The 17,792-nt window shown below is 48.1% G+C and overlaps 1 protein-coding gene across 9 annotated transcripts in view; it reads right to left on the minus strand.

The window, feature by feature from the left end:
* The window catches only part of ANKS1A (ankyrin repeat and sterile alpha motif domain containing 1A), an 855,968-nt gene that overhangs the window by 85,312 nt on the left and 752,864 nt on the right, over positions 1–17,792 (minus strand). For all 9 annotated transcript variants that reach the window (XM_069633488.1, XM_069633494.1, XM_069633490.1 and 6 more), the window contains one exon: positions 12,448–12,606. In XM_069633488.1, coding sequence (XP_069489589.1) covers positions 12,448–12,606 — 159 coding nt within the window. The remainder of the gene's footprint in view (positions 1–12,447; positions 12,607–17,792) is intronic.

A 17,792-nucleotide genomic window follows, 5' to 3' on the forward strand; every position in this document is an offset into this window, starting at 1 on the left:
CTTCTCCCTTTAGTCCTTCAAGACATTTCTATTTTATCTTGTTCTTTCCACAAATGCCTTAATCTTCTTCAAACTCTATGGCAATCACCTCTACCCTGGACCTTCATCTTCACAGAGTATAAAATGCTGCTGCCTGCCACCCTTTTGAGGCTTATAATATAACAACCTTTTCTACCTTTGCCCCCCTTCAATTGCTTCTGGGTAACAAGAGAACATATTACAAATCCTTTTCACAAGGACCACATTCCTTTCCTCATATCTAAATTCAAATGTATGCCCTTGTTGCACCAAAGACAGGCTTAGAGAAGTGCCTTTTCCGTTTCAAGCGCTCATCTCGAATTCTCACTCAAGCCAGCAGGGCTACTCTTGATCATCTAGCCAACTAAAAAGTTCAAGAGTTCTGCCTGTGCTTCACCTTTATGCTTCAATACTTCTGCCTGCAGTCGAAGCTTGGCTCATAGAACTGTGGCAGTATACTCTGGGATTTGCACATTTTAAAAATTAAGGAATAAAATGAAGGCCACATGTCTTTATCTGATGTGCGGAGGATAGAGTGTGAATCCTTTTGCAATATGGTGCAAGATATGTCTGTTGTCACAACGAGGGAAGGAAACACGACAACTAAACCATACTGCTTGTAATCTTTACACAGACATTCTTTCATATTGACTAGTTTATGTGTAGGCCTGTTCTGGTCCTAAAAAGGGCCTTAATTGTATGCCATTAACGAATACCTTGCGGTATTACTTCAGAAGTGTGTTTGGTCTCCTTAGTAGACAATTCTGTGGACTACAGAACCCTCCCTCCACCCACACCAACTGTGTGCTGAGGTTACAAATTAATCAATTTCAAATTGTGCAACATGCATCCAGAGTGGTGGTAGTTTTTCTCGCCAGCCTCGGTAGTAATTATGATTACATTAATCGTATAGTTTATCAACACAAAGCTTGATTTAAAACTGTAAACTTGACAAGATGGTTCAGCCACCACTTGTTTCAACACAGGGTCTTTCTCAAGGCTGACAATTGTACAGCAATCAAGTGGTATCAGTCGGACCAGTGGATTTTAACAGTAACATTTACATGCATATAAATTGTCAATACATACCATGGTCATGGGTGGGGAGAAAAAGAGCAGACAGAGACATGGGGAAAATAATAAAATTAAAAACTAGCGGGCAGCATGATTTTGCCGTTAACATTTTCTGAAGATCTGAAATATTCATTAGCCCCTTTAGGTTGGTGCCATAGGTGGTCATTAGCAATCACATGTCAGTGAATGGTAGACTGGTCCAAACACTAAAAATCACTGAATACATATTTACCAATTGGTCGTGAAATGCTCTGGTTGAAAAAGCACCCATGCGTTGTGGCAAGGGTGCCATGCAAGACAATGTTTATAGGTATGGTATTATTGTTGGGATATTAGAAAAGACATTGGGAACCCGTCCATTTTGTGAGCAAGTGATTTAGACAGTGCTCTGTGTAGAATGTAAGGTCTAGATATCATAACTTAGTCTCATCAATGGTAGAGTCTTAAACTGGACTGTGAATCACATAAGAAGAGACAAAAAAGTAAGTGACCCAACGTATAGCAATTCTGTTCCATCATGGTGCTAGTGACATAACCTACTAATCCACTTACCCTGGTAGTCGTGGGTAATGCTCAGGTTGGACCTTTATGTGTCCTAATAATAATTCACTTCTCCTTTTGAAACTGTGGGGATTAGCAGAGTATCGTGATTAGAAGTTGTAGTTAGGGGTGTACTCAATTGGTGAGAGTGATTTAACATAAGCTTACCTCTAATCCTTTAGTGACATGCACTGAGGGTGAATGCCACATTCTGATTTAAGTTTCACAGAACTCTTAAGTTAGCACCTGATGGGAACTATAATGAATGGGTAAGTAGTAACACAACCCTTTAGGGTTTGCAAATTGACATATCTGCCGAAAGACGCATATTCTTACCCAATGGTAAGTGCTTAGCAGGTTATCTCACTAGCACCATGATGGAACAGAATTATTACTATATGCTGAGTCACTTACTTTTTTGTCCCTTCTAATGTGATTCACAGTCCAGTTTAAGATGCTACCATCTAAGTTATGATATCTAGACCTTACAATGCTGTTCGGGTTGTTCTAGACCTGTGCAGGTGTGCGCATGTCTCAGATGCCAGGAGGGCTCTTAACTGACTGCCAGTAAAGTGCACATGATAACCGCCATTTCCTCTCAGCCACCCTTCACTTGTGTTTAAGGGTGACGAGGTCCGAGTCGAACAAAGAGTTTCAATGGGCCTTGGGCTTCAAGTGGATCCTCGTGACAGGGTCAAGTACATCAAGAGTGTCAGCGATAGAAGAATGGCGGTTGGCAAGGGCTGTTTCAGGATGCGAGTCAGCCAGAGGTGCAGGAGGGGGAGAGAAAGTGGCTGTGAAAGCCTCAACTGGGAGAGAAAGTGGCTGCGAAAGTCTCAACTGACACACGCTTGATGGGTCGGATGACCGAGAAGGTGGCTCGGCCAGAGGAGTAGAGAGAGAGAAAGTGGTCACTCCAGTAGAGAGGAGTGGTGAGAGGGTTAGAGAGGGGGAGGTCTGAGGGGGATCAGAACATGGAACAAGTTACTTACCTGTAACTGTTGTTCTCCAGCATGGGTCTGGCATGGATTCACATGCTCATGAATATTCCCTGTCGTCAGGCCGGGAATCCTCGGTAAAGAAAAAAAATCAGTATCAGTTTTGTTTCTGATCTGTCTTTCTTAGTAGTAACCAATCACTGATCTCTGGGTCATACTGCCCCCAGCCAATGACTGCCCTCTCCCTAAGCCCCTCCCCTGGCAGCCATCCTCAGCACGTAAAGTGGCAGTATGACCAAGTGAAGAGTCGCAGAGGGGAAGGAGGGAGGGTTCGCATGTGAATCCATGCCAGACCCATGCTGCAGAACAACAGTTACAGGTAAGTAACTTGTTCCTTCTCCAGCATGGGGTCTGGCATGGATTCACATGCTCATGAATATAAGAATGGTGGTCGGTCAAAAAACCGAAAGAAAAATATCGAATTACAAAAATATCGAATTTAAAATCTCGAAAAAAAGCTTGAATTATTTATTTATTTATTTGTATGTATTTGTGGGTTCAGGTAAGTATAAAAAAAGGGTAAAATAAAAAAAAAAAAATAAGGGGGGGTTGGGGGGAACCCCCCATTTCGAAATAAAAACGTATTAAAAAAAGAATTCGAGATTTTGTTTTTTTCCGAGATTTTCAATTCGATATTTTTTCCGAGATTTTTTTATTCGGTTTTTTGACTATAAACCATAAGAATACATAGCAGTACACACACGCACAACCAGGGGAGGTGGCAAAGGCTCAACATTAAGCATTTCATAACTCAACATTAAGCAACTCTTACCTCCTCACCAGGCCCACCTTCAGGCGAACAGGTTGCGCAGCACTGCTTGACCGACCCTGGACTCCTCCCTGGAGTCCCGATCAACGCAGTATAATCTTGTGAAGGTGTGCGTCGACCTCCACGTAGCAGCCCTGCAGATGTCCACCAGGGGCACACCTGACAGGAACACCGTGGTAGCAGCGATCGCTCTGGTCGAATGGGCTCTCGGACGGCCGGGCAGCGGTCGGTTTGCCAACCGGTGACAGTGCATAATGCAGCCGGAGAGCCATCTGGAAATGGAAGCCTTCTAGAGAGCCTTCCCTTGGTTCACAGGTCCAAAGTTTACAAACAGCTGTGACGTCTTCCGAAAACTCTTCGTGCGGTCCACGTAGAACTTCAGCGCTCTAGCTACATCGAGCGAGTGCAAAGTCCTCTCGGCCGGCGACAAAGGCGACGGGAAGAAAACTGGTAACACCAAGGGCTCGTTGAGGTGGAAGTCCGACGGCACCTTGGGCATAAAGGAGGGTGGGTGCTCAGCACCACCCTCATGTCGTGAAAAGTCAAGTATGGAGGCTTGTAGGATAGGGCCTGGATCTCTCCCACTCATCGTGCGGAGGTGATAGCCACAAGAAATGCTGTTTTCCACGACAGGAACTTCAACGGCGCCGAATGCAGAGGCTCAAATGGCGCCCCCATGAGCCTGGTCAGCACCACGTTGAGCTCCCACGCCGGGGCATGGGCCTTTACCGGCAGGAACGATCGGAACAGTCCCTTCATTAATTCCTTCACCAGACGATGAGACCACAAAAACGCCTGTCCTGTAGTTCTGGTGTATCGGGAGAACGCAGCCAGATGTATTTTGATGGAGGCATGAGCTAGTCCAGCCTTGGCCAGGCACAGTAGGTACGGCAGCACTTGAGGGGCCGTAATCCGTAGCGGGTTAATCTTCTGTGCACGGCATCAGACAGAGAACCTCTTCCACTTGTATCCGTAGCACTTGAGAGTTGAGGACGCCCTGGCTTTTGCAAGAACCTCTCTGCAGTCAGCCGGAATATCGTACCCTCCAAACTCTAGTGCTGCAGGAGCCAGGCCTGCAAGTTCAGCGACTCCGGGTCGTGATGGAGGTTGGCGCCTCCTTCTCTGGAGAGAAGATCCACGTCCGTCGGCAGCTTGACTGGTGGGGACGCTGACAAGTCCAGAAGGTCTGGGAACCAGATATGTCTCGGCCACGCCGGTGCGACGAGGATCATCCTGCACCGGGACCTCTTGAGCTGGTTGATGAATCTGAACGGCAACGGAGGGAACGCATATAGGAACAGGCCGTCCCAGGGGAACGAGAAAGCATCGCCCATGCTCCTCGGCTGGGGAAACCTGCTGGCGAACCTCTGGCACTTGGAGTTTGTCGCCATCGCGAACATGTCGATCTGGGGTTTGCCCGATCGCTGGAAGAGTGGATCCACTTGATCCTGATGCAGTTCCCACTCGTGGCACGAGCGCAGTTCCCTGCTGAGTGAGTCGGGATGGTGTTCTTTATACCTGCCAGATGAAAGGGTATCAGAAACATCCCCTGGGCGACGGCCCAATGCCACAAGTCCTGGGCTTCCTTGGACAGAGGTGGGGATCTGGTTCCTCTCTTCTTTCTGATGTAAAACATTGTGGTGGTGTTGTCGGTTAAGATCCTCACCACCTTGCCCTTGAGGGACGGGAGAAAGGACCCGAGGGCCCAGAACACTGCACAGAGCTCCAGGAGGTTTATGTGGAGCGGCTTCTCCGGGAGCCAAAGGCCTCTCTCGTTGGAAGGCATCCGTAGTCACCGTCACCTGGTGAGTCGGGGTCTGAAAGTCCATGCCCGCCATCAGATGAGCGCGGGTGCCCCACCACCGGATTGCTTGTCGGAAAGTCGTTGAGGGATCCTGTCCTCAAAGCTGCCCGCCGCGGGCGTCGAGAAACTCCTGTAGAGGACGCATCCAAAGCATGCACAGGTGCACGAGATGAATACATGAGTACATCATCCCGAGGAGGGACTTGATGGACCTCACCCTGGCCACGTCCGTGGCCAGTAGATGGTGCACCTTGGCCAAGATGGCCCTTGTCCTTTCCTCCAAAGGAGAGGCCAGTCGCGCCACTGTGTCGAGCTTGGCTCCCAGAAACAGTGTGACCTGTGACGGTACCAGGTGGGATTTGGGGAAGTTGGAGAACCCCAGGTCCGTGAGCCGCTGGACGGTCTTCGCTGTGTGTTCTACAGCGAGCTCCCTTGTCCTTGCTCGGATGAGCCAATCGTCCAGGTAGGGGTAGACGTGGATCCCCTGCAGGCGCAACCGCACTGCCACCGGTGCTATGCACTTGGTGAATACCCTGGGCGCCGTCTTCAGTCCGAACGGGTGGGCCTTGAACTGGTAGTGCCGTCCTTGGACTACGAACCTGAGTAACTTTCGGTGTCCTTTTAGAATGGGGATGTGGAAGTACGCATCCTCCAAATCCAACGACGACAGGAAGTCGCCTTCCTCCAGCTGTCCCAACACGTGCTGGAGGGTAACCATCCAGAACTTCTGTGCCTTGATGTACTTGTTTAGTCGACACAGGTCCAGGATGGGGCGTCTTTTTTACGAGGAAGTATCTTGAGTAAACTCCGGAGCCCCGCAGCCTCTTCGGGACGAGCTCAATGGCACCTTTCTTGAGCATCGCCCTTACCTCCAACAGTAGTTGAGGGACGTGGTTTTCCTTCCTGGCCACGGGTGGATGGGGGGGCACTTTAGAAATTTGAGGGCGTGCCCCGGGCCAGGGCATCCAGCACCCAACGGTCAGTGGAGATGGACTCCCTCATGCTGACGAACTTCGCCAGCCAGCCTCCCAACGCAACGGCTGGTTCAGTCCTGCTTGGAGGCTGCCTTGCCGCCTTGGCCTCGCTGGCGACGGCGAGATCCCCCAGACTTGCCTCGTCCCCTGTAGGCTTCTTGCGATGAGGATCGGGCCGCCTGGCGGTACATAGAGGAGCCACCGCCGAATCCCTTGGAGGCACCTTGCTTGCTTCCGGAGTTCCGAAAGGACGGCCGTCGTTGCAGAAGAACTCCTAGGGCCCGAGCCGTCTCCGTGTCGGTCTTGATGGCTTGGAGGGACTCATCCATCGTCTTCGCAACAAATTGTTCCCGTCGAAGGGCATGTCCAAACCTTGGCTTGCAAGTCTTGGTGGAAATCCGTCCCCTTGAGCCACCCCCGCCGTCTAAGGCAAACGCTGTTGCCCAACTGGCGAAAAACCAGTGTGAGCAATGTCCTGCAAGATCGCCAGGGCCTCTGCCCTCTTGTCGTCCGGTAGGACGTCCAACAGGGGGGCGATCTTGTACCACAATTCACTGTCGTAGCGGGCCACGATCGCCAGGGCGTTGGCCGCCTTAATTGTCGCCGCCGACGAGATGACTCGTCCCATTGCATCCAGTTTCTTTACCTCGCCATCCGGCAGGGAAGTAGAAGTCGAGGCCGATGCCCCCCCCCTCTCCCCGCTTTCTTCTTGGCCGCTGCCGAGACGACCGAATATGGGGTTGGTTGCGCCCTAAGGCACAACGGGGCGTCAGGGACCCGGTACGTCTTCTCGTACCGGTCCCTCTTGGCAGGCGTGGTGGACGGGTTCTTAAGACCAAGCAAGTCCCTCGTCCCAAATGTCATCCAGCAATGGCACCACGAGGACCGTCTTCCTCTTGGCCTCGCGCCGCTGGTAGAGGCAGCCTTCCTTCTCTTTGGGGCAGAGCTTGAAAAGCTCGGACGCCCTGGGCAATCATGGCGTGAAACAAGCCAATTTCGAGCCAATTTCGTATAGCGGTGAAGCCTGAGGAATCAGCGACGGGAGATCCGTCCCGTCATCACTGTCGTCATCCGTCCCCGTCGTGGCTGTATCTGTTCCCGTGTCATCCCTTGGGATCGGGGAAGGAGACAAAGGCTGAGAGGGCCGTGAGGGCTGACAAGGCGGGGCGGGATGAATTCTCCTCCTCTTGCTTGAAGGGCTTCCCGACGGACCCGGCTCAGTCGGGTCGTCTGTCGGGGGGAGAGGCAATCTGGTCCTTATCTATGTGCATAAGGCCTGGATTGCTGTCAAGATGGCCGCTGAGTTGTCCTGTAGCTCGGGCCGCGACGGTTGCTCCTCCTCCACGGGAGCCTCGTCGTCGCCACCCTCGCTCTTGTCGTCCCCCTCGTCGGGATCCCTCCCGTGGGAACGGGCCTCTTCCAAATTCTTGTCCAGTCCCTCTTCGACTTCTACCACCTCCTCCTCGGAGGCTGTGTCCGTAATGGCCACCACCCCCCCTCTTTTTCCACGGGGGTCTTCTCGATGGGCTTAAAAGAGGATTCCCTCCGGGGAGGCAGGGAAACTCTGGGCCCCGACGTCGCCACCACTGGGGTGGCCTCCGTAGGCTTCACCAGGGCCGCAGCGACTCCCTCAATAGAGGCCTTGGCCGGGTGAATCAAGGCCTTCACCACCTTGGGCGCGCTTGAGGCCTTCACCTTACGGGGAGGGTCACTGCCTCGCTCCCCCTCGGCCGGTTCCTCCGAGATCGACTGGGGCCCCTCCAGAAGCTTAGCTGGGTTCTTCGATTTTCTCTTCCCCTGGCTCGTGGTTGATGGCGTCGGTGAAGGTGCGCCCTGCCTAGCAGCCGAGGAGCCCGATCGTTCAGCGCTCCTGGTGCCCACTGACCCGCGGTGCTTAGCCTTCTGTTGGGCCCCCGTCACCGGGGCACCCTCACAGGACTTAGAAGACCGCTCAAACTTCTTCTCACCTGCTGGGCTCTTGCCTTCCAGCCAGTTGGCGAGACGGGTCCGACGATCCCTCATGGTCCGTTCCGACATGTTCATACAAAATGCACAGTCCTTCTCCACGTGCGTTTTGTCTTTGTGAAGGCAGTAGAGACACCTCGAGTGCTCGTACTCCTTGAACAGGTTCTGTAGCTTGCATCCAGGGCAGTTCCTGAACAGCTTGCCGGGCGTCGAGCTTCCTTTCTCCTGGGCCATGTCCACGAGGTAGGCCTCAGAAACTTCTGGAATCTTCCAAGAAGCGAAGCTCGACGAAAACTTCACCCTTGAGGGGCGTAGAAAATTCCAAAACGGGTCCCCGTTGATCGGAAGTAGAAACGGTGGAGCTTGAGGCTCGATTTAACCGAAAAATGAGATAAATCTCTTTGAAAAAGCACAAAACGCAGTAAAAGCCCAAGAGCTATAGTACGAGGACTCCCAACACTTGAACGTTCGGTGAAAATCTGAGGATGGCTGCCAGGGGAGGGGCTTAGGGAGAGGGCAGTCATTGGCTGGGGGCAGTATGACCCAGAGATCAGTGATTGGTTACTACTAAGAAAGACAGATCAGAAACGAAACTGATACGGATTTGTTTCTTTACCGAGGATTCCCGACGACTGGGAATATTCATGAGCATGTGAATCCATGCTAGACCACATGCTGGAGAACCAAGGTGTGCCCTGCAGTGTGAGTCGGGCCAGAGGGAAGAATAGAGAGAGAAAGGGAATCGCAGAGGTTGCAAAAGAGTCCAGAGGAGGGACAGTAAGCATCCAGATTGATGTTGAGGTCTGCAAAGAGGAGGAGTTGAGTGGTAGAAGCAAGGAGGGAGGAAGAGAGCTCCGTCCACTCAGAGAGGAAGGAGGTTACTTGGCCACGCGGCCGGTAGATAGCCACAGTAAGAGTGGCCAGGAGAAAGAGCCTGCAGACCAGGCATTCAAAGGAGGAGTAGACCTGCATAGGAATGATCAAGGCAAGGATCCACTCTGGGAAGATCAAGGCTACACCCCACCGGGACGGTTGGATCTGGGCATGGAGGGGATCTAGCCATCAGGGAAGAGTGTCAAAACTCGTGACAGATCTGCCCGTGAACCATGTCTCGGTCAGAACGCGAACATCAAGGTTGAGTACTTGCAGGGGACGTCATATGTCAGAGGAGTGGGACAGCTGAGCGAGAGTTAAGAGTGGCAATGTGGAGAAGGTTGCCTCCCTTGAAAGACTTCTGTGGAGGGGTAAAGGTCAGAGGTACACCCTGCGGAAGTGTAGAAAGAGCCCGAGGGTGGGCAGAGGCAGGAGGAGGAGAGGGCAAGGTAGCCAAGGAGGTGGAAGAAGACGCCAGAGAGGTGGCAGAGGAGGGAGGCAACAAGGAAGCCAGAGAAGTAGAGTAAGCCAAAGAGGTGTCAGAGGAGCCGGAGAAGGGGAAGAAAGGATAGCAGGAGAAGAAAGTGAATTGATGAGGCAGGGGAAGTGTATCAAAAAGGAGGAGTTTGGCCTGAGGGGCTTGGACCAAGACAGTACCATTTAGATAACCATTAATAATGGTCTTAGAGGATTGGAAGCGACAAGGAGAGCCTCTCACCGGGTGCCACCATTAATGGGAGAGGAGGAAAAAGGAGAGCATAGCGACCATATGAGGAGTCCATAGGTCTGGCGAAGGAACGACAAAGAGGATGTTGGTGAGGGTCTGTCTGGAGGAAGAGCTGGTTTCGGGATCAGCAATAGGGAGGCCTGGGTTGGAGACCAGGATATCCCTGTTGAACTTCTTCCTACCAGACTTCGTAAAAAGAACAGGATAGTCAATAGAGAAGCAGTTAGAGAAGATAGGAGAGAGAGAGAGAGCACCACTGAGGATGCAGAGGAATAGAAGGGGATAAGGGGGGAGTTAGGGGTGGGAAAACAAAGGTGAGGAGAGGAGACACTAGGGGCGGGCACAAGAGGGGTGCAAGCAGACGAGACAAGAACAAATTTATTTCAATTCACGATATATGATATGGCATTTATAACATGCCTATACACAAGCGTTCCAAGGCACGACGAGGCAAGGGAGGGGGGAAAAAAGGGAGGACAAAGACAATGATCATACTAGGTCAGGTGACATTGAGATCGTACAAGTGTAGGGGAGGGGGGAAGGGAAAAGTGCTAGGGGAAAAGGGAGGGGGCAGTGCAGTACATACGATAACAGTAAAATAAATAAAAACAATAAATAAAATAAATAAGAAGTGCAGCCAAGTGGAAGCAAGTGCAGGGGTAAGTGCAGACATCAGGTGTCAGATGCTGGTAGGGGGCTGTAGGGATACAGCGAACAGCCCCCAAGCGCAGGGGGATTGCCAGGGAGGGCAGTGCAGGTGTGCAACTAACGGGGAGGAGACCTGGGCCCGAGAACACAGGGTAGCCAGGTGACCAGTGCAAATTCAGTTCCAGCCAGGAGTTCAGCAGGTGAGAGGAGGAGAGAAAGCAGAAGCAAAGAAGTTCTTGAGGTGCTTCCGGAACCGGAGATGGTTCTCTTCAAGTGTCAGTGAGGCAGGGAGGCTCCAGCCGAAGAAAGATCTACCACCCACTTGTTGCTTGGAGAAGTGACTGACCCTGAGGGAGTTGGATGAGCGAAGGGCTCGAGAAGGAAGATATTTAGGAAGAGAAAGTTGAATGTATTGAGGCCCCAGAAGGCCTTGTGGACAATGCAGAGGGTTTTAAACTTGATCCTCGCAACCACTGGGAGCCAGTGCAGAGATTTCAGTCCTGGAGAGATACTATCCTTGGGCTTGAGGCCAAGGACAAGTCTTGCAGTCCTTTTTGGATGAGTTGCAAAGAGCTGAGTGTAGATGCAGGTAGATTTAGAAGGAGTCTGTTGCAGAAGTCCAGCCTAGAGAGAACCAGAGCTCTGCAGACAGTGAGATTCTGGGGAAAGGAGAGGAAAGGAAGAATAGCTCTGAGAAGGTGCAGCTGGTAGTGTGACTTTGTCGAGACGTCAGAGATGCGAGGAGAGAAGGAGAGTGTGGAGTCGAAGATGACCCCGAGGTTTTTAGCCTCACAGGTGGGCGCAGGGAGGGTGCCAAGAGAGGCCGGCCAGAGAGCGACAGGAAAGGAGGGAGCAGCGGTGCCTATGAGCAGAATCTCAGTCTTACTGGCATTAAGGCAGAGATCATTGGTGGCATACCACTCCTGGATAGCAGAGAGAGTCAGAGATGAGAGAAGAAGAGGTGGCTGAAGGGATCCTGAAAATGATTTGAGTCATCAGCTTAGCACTGAAAGTTGGGGCAGAGAGCGGCAATGCAGTGGGCAAGAAGTGCCAGGTATTGGTTGAAAAGCCAGGAAGAGGGGTTAGACCCGTGGGGAACACCACAGGTAGAGATAGAGATAGAGGAGAGGATGGGATTGATGAGACAAAAAAGAGCAGCAAACATGTAGCTGGGAGTAAAAACCCAGTTAACAGAGTAAGATCGAGGGAACCTGAAAGAAAAAAGGAACACAACAGGGGTGGTGGCAGTACAATGTGAGGGAACAACCAGGCAGATTGAGGGCTAAGTAACCGAACAATGATTGAGGGAACCTAATAGAGTAGAGTTAAAAACATACAGAAGTAGGCAGTACAAGTATACAGCAGTCAAAGATAGCAGACACAAGAAAAGAGCAGTCAAGTCAATAGGGGGCTAGAAGAAGGAAAAGCAGCAAAACACAGTAGTAACAAAGGGGTAAGGGAAGGGGCTGGCATGGGGAAAGGGCAGGGAGAAGGAGGGTAGGGGTCTGCAGGGGGAGCAGGGACGTGCAGAGGACACGTAGGGAAGAGCGCAGCCAAGGGTGGAAGGTATGCAGAGGAGACCTGATCAAGGATTGCGAGGGAACCACGCAGGCACAGGATGCGTGAGCATAGCCAAGGATGGAAGGGGCGCAGAGCACAGACTATCAAGGATTGAGAGTGAACCACGCAGGCAGAGTTCGAAATAGGCATTGGTTGGACCATCTTGTCAAGTGTACAATAGTAAATCATGCTTTGTGTTGATAAACTATACAATGAATGTAATTATAATTATGACCAAGGCTAGCGGGAATAACTAGCACCGCTCTTAGTATCCAGTTTTATTTCTGAGGTTGAGAGAAAAACCACATGCCCAACTACCTACTAGGACTACAGCGCACTGAGAGTCGGTCTTACTCACTATTTTCTGCATCCAAATGCTGCCACAGTGCATAACTGTTTGTTTTATGCCCTTACTCTGTATGTATCTAGGATGCACATCTTTATGCAAGCATTTGGAAACAGAACAAGCCCACAGATGGGGAAAAGGAGCCTTTTACCTGTGATGGGGCTCTGTCAACTCTTGGGTGTGCAGCCACCTCGTGGGACTCATCTTGCCGCCTCCGTCCAGCATCCCCGGGTGGGATTAAATGCTCAGTAGACTTCCATGTGCACGAGTCGTACTGACTCAGGGGGTGAGACGTCTGGGGATGGAGATCCTGGATGGGGGGGAGGGAGCATGGACACAATGAGGATTTGATAAGGAAGATGACCCACCAAAACTGGAAAAAGGAATATGTGAGAAAGGGAATTAGATTACAGAAAGGCAGGGATGATTGTTGGAGGTGAAATGTAGGGTAAAAGAGCAGTGAATAAAATGCAGAGTTCTGCATACATTGAAACAATTTCGAACATCATCTGACCGCCTTCGATGCAACTGGCGTCAGGTGGTAGCTGGATTTCACAAGAGCCACTTTTGACCAAGCATTTGCCAACAACATTTTGTCCAAGTGTAGCATACACTACAATATCCATGCCTAGGTATTCATGTTAGAATGTTAATGAAAATGTACAGTGGCATGTTACACATTTTAAAAGGTGCAGGGTAGTGGGGGTGGGGGGGGAACGGCATTGCTGCAGCATTTCACCATAAAGAGTCCTTTGAGCATTACACAGAGAAATACATGAGACCAGCCAAGCGCCTGCCACGTGGCTCTGTACTCTGCAATGTCAACGGCCAGAGTTAGGTGCTTGATAGTGCTACTTAACATAAATATGCTGTAAAAGCATGTTCTACACCTCTGATATCCAAAGCAAGGTCCACTGCATTTAAGAATCTCAGTTTCTGAAAAACCAAATATGATGCATGTCAAATGTGAACTTTACTTTTGGGGTTGAACAGCCTTCACTTTTTTCTACTGGCTTTTTGGGTTTCTCAACTTTCTTTTGCTGTCAGAGGTACTTGAATATGATCAATCCTGCCACCTCTTTTTTGTGCTGTGCTACTAGCCAATATGGCTACCTGGTCAGAGGTGCTCCCTGAGCCCTCTATTGTGTCCCTAGGCGAGTTCTCTTACCCAAAAAGTGTGTTCAGGAGTAGGAAGGTGGCAGCTAAATATTTTTATTTTGCGATCTATCCTGTTGAGACACCAAACTATTATGGAGGCCACTGAGCAACAAATGCCTTTTAAAAATCCTACATCCCAGCCACTTTGTAGTGGCCTCATTTTTGTCTGGGCCATTAGGAATTGTCAAAACTGCTGCCCTGCTCATATAAGATCTTTGCAGACCCCCAAATGTTATTGGTTTGAATGGAGTTTAGTTTATACTGGATAAGCCATTCCGAGTATTGAGAGTCTGGGACCCGCACCCAAAACGAGTGAATATATATATGGAAATTAATCCTAAACTTGTAAAAGGAGTGTGCCAAGTAGTGGAAATAAGAGGAGCATGTTCTTGTGAACTGCCTCTGACTATTTTATAAGAAAATACAGGCCACAGCGGCTCTAGAAGGAGAGAGACCCTACATTAAGGAATCTAGGGGAAAGAATTCCGGCCCTGACCTTGGCGTCCAACGGTTTTCAACATTTCTTTATTTTCACCACTTGTCATTACCAGAGAGACTGGGAACCTTTTCTCTTGGTTAGATCTACAAAGAACACTTCACAAAAGGAATCTAGGGTAAAGGATTACAACCCTAACCTTGGAGTCCTACAGTTTTGAAAGTTACATTTTTTACCACTTGTGATGGCCCGAAAGACTCATAACTTATTCTGTTGGTTGGATCGACAAAGAGCACTTTAGTTTGGGAAAGAGTCATCCCTTGCACAAAAAGTTATTAGTTAGGGACAGAAGTAGGCTTTTTAAAGACATGATAGTGACAGACTTCATAGTTTTGTACATTCTGACAATGTCCTTAGTTTTCTCAGCAGCAGGGAAATCTTAGTTTTTGGGGCAGAGGCATTTTTCCAACCCATTTCCCTGTAATAAACGTTTCTGCCCAAAAACGTACCACGATTGTATCTGACCCTTACTTCTGCACCCAAACACTACCTTATAGTGCTTCTTACTACATCAATATTATATTAGGTTTCATAGTTTCTGTGGATTGTGTTAGTGTGCTTGTGTGAAACTAACAGCACCCCGAGACCAGCCCTCACGGCTTCAAACAATGAAGCCAGACAGCTCTGTCATGATATCAATGAGAGTTTGGACAAACATGGTGGGCACCCTGCACTCCTACTACTAGTTTGGACTTCCTGAATCTTCACTGTGGGTGTCATAAAAACCTCCCTAGCAACGCATTAAGACCACATTCAGAGACTATCTTCGGTACAAATTGTGTTCTTACGGGAGCTTTACTCTCAAACAAATAAAAAGACTTCCTCGGCCTAGAGAACTAGCAACTCACAAATGATACTGCCAAAAGTCACATTATATGATTAAGAAAACAAAGTGTTTTCTAATTAAATGATAAATAAAAGCATCATGGTCTCCCATCTTGAGAGGTGGGAATATAAAACAATATGTTAATCTATGAAAGACACGTTACCGGAGATGGAGTTTTGATAGTTGACCACTTCATATCACAATCGTGTTAAAGCACAGGAGCAGCCTCTATAAGCCTTGAAAAGAAGCAGGTTATGTTTTACCTTTGCCAGAGACTTTCCATTGAGGGGGGATTTCCCTTAAGAGTACTCATATTTGAGTGACTCTGCCAACAACAAACAAAACTTTGTCAGACTTGGCTAAGAAGTAAAGGGAAACGTTTAACTGGATAACATGAAAACAAATATTTGCTTAGCTGAATGAGATGCAGATATGCATTCAAACAATTAACAGCATACATGCACCTTTTGGCCTCTTGTACAAATTTACAATTAACATGCAATGCAAAATCAGAGAAGCAGTCAGAGTCGCACATTGAAACTATCGGGGTATCTGGAACGTTTGCAAAGTTTTGTATTCCTACATGGATTGTTGAAGTGGCTGGATACACTCTCTTTTCAGACAATATCAATAATTCTTTGGTTCGCCAAATACAAAGGTATGTAAGTGAACTGCAAGGTGGAGTGTATTAGAAATGGAGGAGCAATGGTGACACAGGCTTAGTTACGGAATATGTACTCCCTGTTTAAAGGAAAATTGGCTTAGGCAAGAAGAGAGGCAATTCTAAAATACTGAAAAGATTGAGTTCTAGCTCTTGTCAGAACAATGGGGAACAGATGTGAAAAATGGGTTATAAAATGTTTTTCGTTATCTAGATGAATTGTGCTGGGTTTTCAAACTATTTCAAATCAAGAATAAATCATTTAAGAAGTGAACAACCTTTACAAGAAAAAAATGTCTGATTCCAGAAATGATTCCAATATGCCAGGAGTCAGTTCTTTGGAGTATTGTTCTCCAGTAGTATGGTACATTTGGACAACTTAATTCTGCAACTAATCCAAAACTCAGTGACATTCGGTAGCTTTTATTTTCCATGTAACGTCTTTGCTCATCTGCTGCAGGAAGAGTTGCAGCTCTTTAATGATCCCAAGAGGCCACAAGCTATGACGAAAACAAATCTTATGATCTGAATCCTATGATCTGAATCCCAAAAATACAAATCGGTTCTAAAGTCAAAATTCACAAACGTTATTTGCCAAAACGAACACATAACCCCGACACAGCAGTGCAACCCCTAACTTACTTGAATAAATAGAAGGAAATGATTAGCTATTTCATCATTCTGGAATTAAGGTTCCCTTTAGAAAATATGTTCTGTGCCAAGAGCTATTCCTTTACTGGATGTTACAAGTACGTCTGATTACGGTTGACCACTCATTCCAAGATGGGTTAGCAGTAGTCAGATCATCTAGCTATAGCAATTTTGAGCTTGTATCTAAAAATTGCAATATTAGTCAGTTTTAAATGTGGTGCAAAATTTCTGAAAGGCAACCTACAGTATTTTACACATCTGCCACTTATTACATTTCTTTTGATAAACAAATCCATGTCTATTTCTAACCTCCAGCGACTGCCCACAAGACCAGTGGCTGCCAGCCCTACATATCACTTCTATGATGCCAATTCCTTTGTGATAGATGGTTTGTCAATCCGTAAGCAACATAAGGACAATATAAATGGAATTTTGTAAGCTTAATAGCTACCTAGGAATGTTGAGCATAAATTAAGCAAAATATGTATATTTGTGCAGCAATATTTCCTTTTTCTTGCTGACAAATATGGAAATAAATGACAATATATCCTAGTGCGTCCGACAAGTCTTTAAGCAAAACACAGAATATGCGCACAGAATATATGCACACCATTCGTTGGCCAGCCACATTTCTGCTTTATCCCTCACACTCCAAGATATCATGGATTTTGAATGCTCCGATAACATTTCGGTCCTCAGATGCTTGCTGGTGCCCAATTCCTGAGCACATTGACTGCTTGGCAAATGCTGCACTTAAGGTTAGATTCATACAGTCAGGACACCTTATATTAATGACACATTACTCCTACCACTCCGCACTGAAAACGAGTCCAAGCTGAAAATATTTTAGCACTAGGAGCTAGTCATTATACATGATAAAGTACTATTATATAGACAGGAAAGTATCAAAAACAACAAAAAGGTCTGCATAAAATAGGAATTCACACAGAACAGTTAGAAGATGGGGGTTGGAGGAGAAAAAGACTTCAGCAATTCAAAGCACCGTCCTAAAGAAAAGATTTAAATGCTAAAAAAATCACATTCTACAGCTTAGAAAGATAGACTGTAGCATAATTATACACCGGCACTGTGGGACAACATCCCACCAGACATCTGCATGGCACTATCTCTATTGCAGTTCAGAAATGAACTGGAGACCCTTCTGTTCAGACAGTTCCACAGCACTGAAACCACTAAAGCACCAGACCGCACGTCTCGGATTATCACCCATCTCAGAAAGGTCTGTCTGTATTTAATCATTGTCACTCATACCTCGTACAGTGCACCAATGATTCCACTCTAGGCTTGTGCTTTATATACATGTATACATGCATAAATTAAGTCATGACAATCAGTAGCCATCGGTTGAAGAACCACCAAAGATGAAATCGGACAATGGCTATTACTGAAACCTTTATGATGAGAAGACAGCACAGGATTGCTTCCAAGCACATGAAGAATGTAACGTGTTATCTGTTTACTCCAGACCCAATGATGTGTGTATCTCGTACAAGTGAGGATAAGCTACAGTATGAACGTGCAAGCTCTGTGCCATCCTAAGAAGTGTGTGAAGATCTTTCTGTTGTATAGGGAAAAGGGACATGGCCCCTTTAAGAGGACCGAGGGGAGCGGGAGAAAGGCGGAAGGGGAGGGGCGGAGGAGGGGAAGGCAGAAAGTGTGAGAGGAGGAATAAAGGAGGTTGAC

This window comes from Ambystoma mexicanum, chromosome 13, assembly GCF_040938575.1.
Source record: "Ambystoma mexicanum isolate Mex_15411 chromosome 13, UKY_AmexF1_1, whole genome shotgun sequence".
In the NCBI taxonomy this organism is placed as follows: Eukaryota; Metazoa; Chordata; class Amphibia; order Caudata; family Ambystomatidae; genus Ambystoma; species Ambystoma mexicanum.